At 39.5% G+C, this 4,175-nt stretch overlaps 1 protein-coding gene across 1 annotated transcript; it reads left to right on the top strand.

Annotated features, from left to right (window-relative positions):
* Positions 1 to 780: 780 nt before the first annotated feature.
* Positions 781 to 3,588, top strand: LOC139227610 (major intrinsically disordered NOTCH2-binding receptor 1-like). The gene is made up of 3 exons (XM_070858528.1): positions 781 to 942; positions 1,367 to 1,609; positions 3,403 to 3,588. The coding sequence occupies exons 1-3, from the start codon at positions 781 to 783 to the stop codon at positions 3,586 to 3,588; spliced, it is 591 nt and encodes a 196-aa protein (XP_070714629.1).
* Positions 3,589 to 4,175: the final 587 nt, after the last annotated feature.

Genomic DNA, 4,175 nt, shown 5'->3' on the forward strand with positions numbered 1-4,175 from the left:
GTTAAAATATTTTTGGAAAGGACGCAAAGGCTTTATTATTTTCAGTGCCATAGATATATTGTGTAAGTCAAATACCTTATTGGTGGTTACTTTCTGTATTGTTTTGCTTCTCTGAAATTATATGGTGGATTTTCCTGTCGGCACGATCGCTCTCAATGGCATGGAACAGATATGCTGGAGTTGAGAAATCAGGTAGGGACCCAACAAATCACGCAATGTGGTTAGGTTTTACACTGGCCCAAAATATATGAGAACTTGATTAAATTTCATGTTCATATAATGCAAAAAAGATTTTTTAATTCTTTATAAATTGCATGTTGGGAGTCTTTACATTCATTTAAAGGATTGTGAATGAGTGGGTGCTCTTAAGAAATGGCTTGCAGCACCCAAGCAGCAGTCCAGACACCTCTATAGTATATCTTTGCAGGAGCTAATAACATTTAAGCTTGTGTCTATGGCCCCTCATTCTAGACCCCTCAGGTACTGGGAACCGTCTACTTCTATTTACCCTGTTCCATCCTTTCATAATTAAAACAATTCTATCACATCGCCTCGTAATCTGCATTGTGCTAATGAAAAAAGCTCCAATGGCAAAAGGTATGTATTATTCATAACTGACTGCAGTCCAAGATTAGTTAATTTAGTATCCAAAAGGAGCTCTTCAGACAGGTAATGTTTCAGCTATCTACCTAAACATTCAACAGTTCATTAATAATTAAGAAGAAAGTGCATTGCTCGACAGTCCCAGTGTGTGACTGGAGTAAAACACACTAGTGAAACATGGACCTATCTGTCTTGCCAAATAACAACCATCCTGACAAATTTCTGCAGCTAGATGTAAAAGCATTAGCTACAAGTCCTGGTTTGAGCCAAATTGGTTTCACAGATCTCTCTGGGGCAGCTCTGAGTGGTCAACAGTGGCACAACCGAGTCTATTCACAGGTAAGTGGATCAAACAGCTTCACAGGAGTGCTTTCAGTCTCATGCTGAGAATTGAAAATACATCCTTGTAGAATTCTGCTTTTATATTTTATTATGAAATATCTTAAAATCACTGAACTAAATGATAAAGATATGAAACATTCATGTAAATGGCTCTGTAAATATAATCATGAAAAGTCTGGACTTTAATTAATTGAGTGCCATTTTATAATTGATCCTTGCATTTACTAGCAAGTAGCTTGAGTTAAATTGTTATATTTGTGAAATCAAATGGATGTTTGCAACCACTACAGAAATAGAAACATTCATTGAATCAGATGTACAGTATAGTCAACGGGTATAACCTGCTCACAAATTAATTCTGATAATATTGCTGTGAAGTACACCATTGTTACTGCACTGTTATATATTAAATATCTTCCAGACTACGAACCAAAAGGTATCAGAGAAGTTCAACTTGCAATTGAATGGCCCTGTTCTCATCGATAAAGTCCTCAGCAAACATATCACTTCCCTAACCTTGAATTCCACCATCAAGAGGAATCCCTTGTATGCAGACATAAGGACAGTCGACAGCTGGCATCAGAACAAAGCTCATCCATCCTGGACAATTCAGGATTATGACAGACAGTCAGTGCAAACAAATCTAGCTGATCATTTAAGCAAGGTGATATGTTACAAATAGTACTGTTGTTAATAGATACCGATAAAACTTTAACCAATTTATATACTATAACTTGCATTTAAAGGGCTTATCAAATGTTGCAATATATTTCACAGAGTCAAAAAAACAACATTGGGCAGTAGTAAGAGTATTGGAGGTGTTGAGTAAAGGCATGATCAAAGGTAAACCTTCTGAACGAAAGAAAAGAAATAACAAGATAGCATAGAGTTTTAGAGAGAATATTTCAGAGTGTGGAACCAAAATAGTTGAAGACTCTAGCCAAAAGTAGAGCAGTGGAAGGGGAATGTAAAGGAAGCCAAAGGCAGGAGCAGTGGAGGATGTATGGAGGAACGCAGCACTGAACAAGCACTGAACAAGCACGATGGAATATGGAGAGGGAAGGTCAAGGATGGACTTGTACGTGAGGACATGGGATTTGAAAGTGACCAACTGGAGTATGAGAAGCCGCTGAACGTTGCAGAGGGCAAGGTGTTCAGGGAATGAGATAGGTTGAGAATGGCAGAGCTTTGGATGAGTTTCAATTTGTGAAAGGCAGAAGTCAGGAAGCCGTCAAGAAGACCATTGGAATAATCAAGTTTAGAGATGGCAAAAGCTTGGATAAAAGTTTCAGCACCCATGGGGATGACGTAGGGCTTCAGGTAGGAAATGTTGTGGTGGTGGAAACAGGCAGTTTCACCCTTTCCCATTCATTGTTTGCTCTCCGTTATTTATGCCTGTCTGCCGAAGAGGCCAGAAAGTCGGGTTGCTGCTGGGGGTTGGCCGGATTTCCCTCCAGAAAGAATTCATGTGACCCCCAGTGGGCTCCTATGTATGGGCACGTCTTTTAAGTATGTGTTAAAAATAATAGTTCCTCCTCTTCCGGGTTCTAGATCATGGTCTAACCAAGCATACCTGTACTGAATAAACACCAGGTCCCACCGTGAGCTGGAAAGGTGGAAGCCCCTGACAGAGGGAGAGGCCACCCTGCCGCTGGCCGCACCTCTTCCTCCGCCACTGATCATGTTTGGAGCAGGTGGATGTTCTGGAATCCCTGATGCAAGTGCGGGATCCAGCATACCTATTTCATGGCCTAATTGCCAGCCCTTCCAGCATGCTCCCACCAAAGTTACAGCGGGAGTATACTGCAAGAGCTGCAGTTTTTCAGGGTCATTGTTAAATCTTGTACTCACCTCCCTATGTATATTTGCTGGATCTGTGTACCTTATCGAGACTTACACAGATGTAGAGCAGCCTAGGCAACTTTAAAAAAGCAGAATTAATGGACCACATATTTAGCCATTAACTTCCACGGGGTTTGTGCCAATTGTCCACCGTAACTTCAGCAGAAGATCCATGTAAACCCCAAAAAAACGGCTGAAGTTATGCTGGACGTTTGGGAGAAGCACCGCATAAATTTAACCCCTCAATGTGCAAACTAATTTCATGACCATAAGCTATATATTGCCATGTGATGAGATTCCATAGTGCCCCAGACCTACCAACAAAAGGTGCTGTCCATCACCCTGTCACCAAGTGGTTTAGCTCATGGCCAGTTAAAGTAGTTTTGCACTTTCTGGCCCAGATGCATCTTTCACAGGCACTGGGGGAGATACAGCAATGAAATGCACTGGGATCAAAGGTTTCAGGGGGAAGATGGTGTGTACCCACTCTGAACATATCTCACGTTAACCATTGGGCTAATTTAACAAACACTGTGGGCTGGGATCAATAGTAATTCTAAAATCAGCTCTGTAAGTTTTCTATTTGAATATTTGATTTCATTTATTTCCATTTAGGAGGATCCAAATGACTTGAAGTTTTGGTTGGATGACATTTATACACCAGGATATGATTCTTTACTGAGAAAGAAAGAGTTTGAACTGAAAAGAGCCAAATACTGTAAACTAGCTACGCTGATAGTATTAGTAGCCTGCACTTTAATCACTGTAATTACTATATTAATAGTTGTTGTTGGATACTAAATTAGGTAGCTAATGAAAATTTAAATAATCAACTTTGATAGTTATGTTCAAGTTATTCATAGTACAGCAAAGAAGGAGGCCATTCAACCCATCGTGCCTGTGCTGGCTTTTTGAATGAGCTATCCAATTAGCCCCACTCCCTTGCTCTTTCCCAATAGCCTCACAAACTTTTTCCTTTTTGAATATATATCCAATTCCCTTTTGAAAGTTACTATTGAATCTGCCTCCACCACCCATTCCGCTAGTGCATTCCAGATCATAACAACTCGCAGCTTAAAAATTTTTTCCTAAACCCCCTCTGGTTTGCCAATTCCTTAAATCTGTGTCCTCTGGTTACTGACCCTCCTGCCACTGGAAATACTTTCTCCTTATTTACTCTATCAAAACCCCACATAATTTTGAAATGTTCATGTTATTCTTATCCAATCTTAAACTGAGATTGCATTATTTTATAGACCTTCAGTATCTGATTTTAGACTTAATGCTGAATGAATTTTAAACATAATGTTGGATCTATATTCTTGAAAGGTTATTTTCTTTAGTATATTTACATAATGTAAATTTAAGAAATGCAAACCTGTAATCTG

The sequence above is a fragment of the Pristiophorus japonicus genome, chromosome 1 (assembly GCF_044704955.1).
Source record: "Pristiophorus japonicus isolate sPriJap1 chromosome 1, sPriJap1.hap1, whole genome shotgun sequence".
In the NCBI taxonomy this organism is placed as follows: Eukaryota; Metazoa; Chordata; class Chondrichthyes; family Pristiophoridae; genus Pristiophorus; species Pristiophorus japonicus.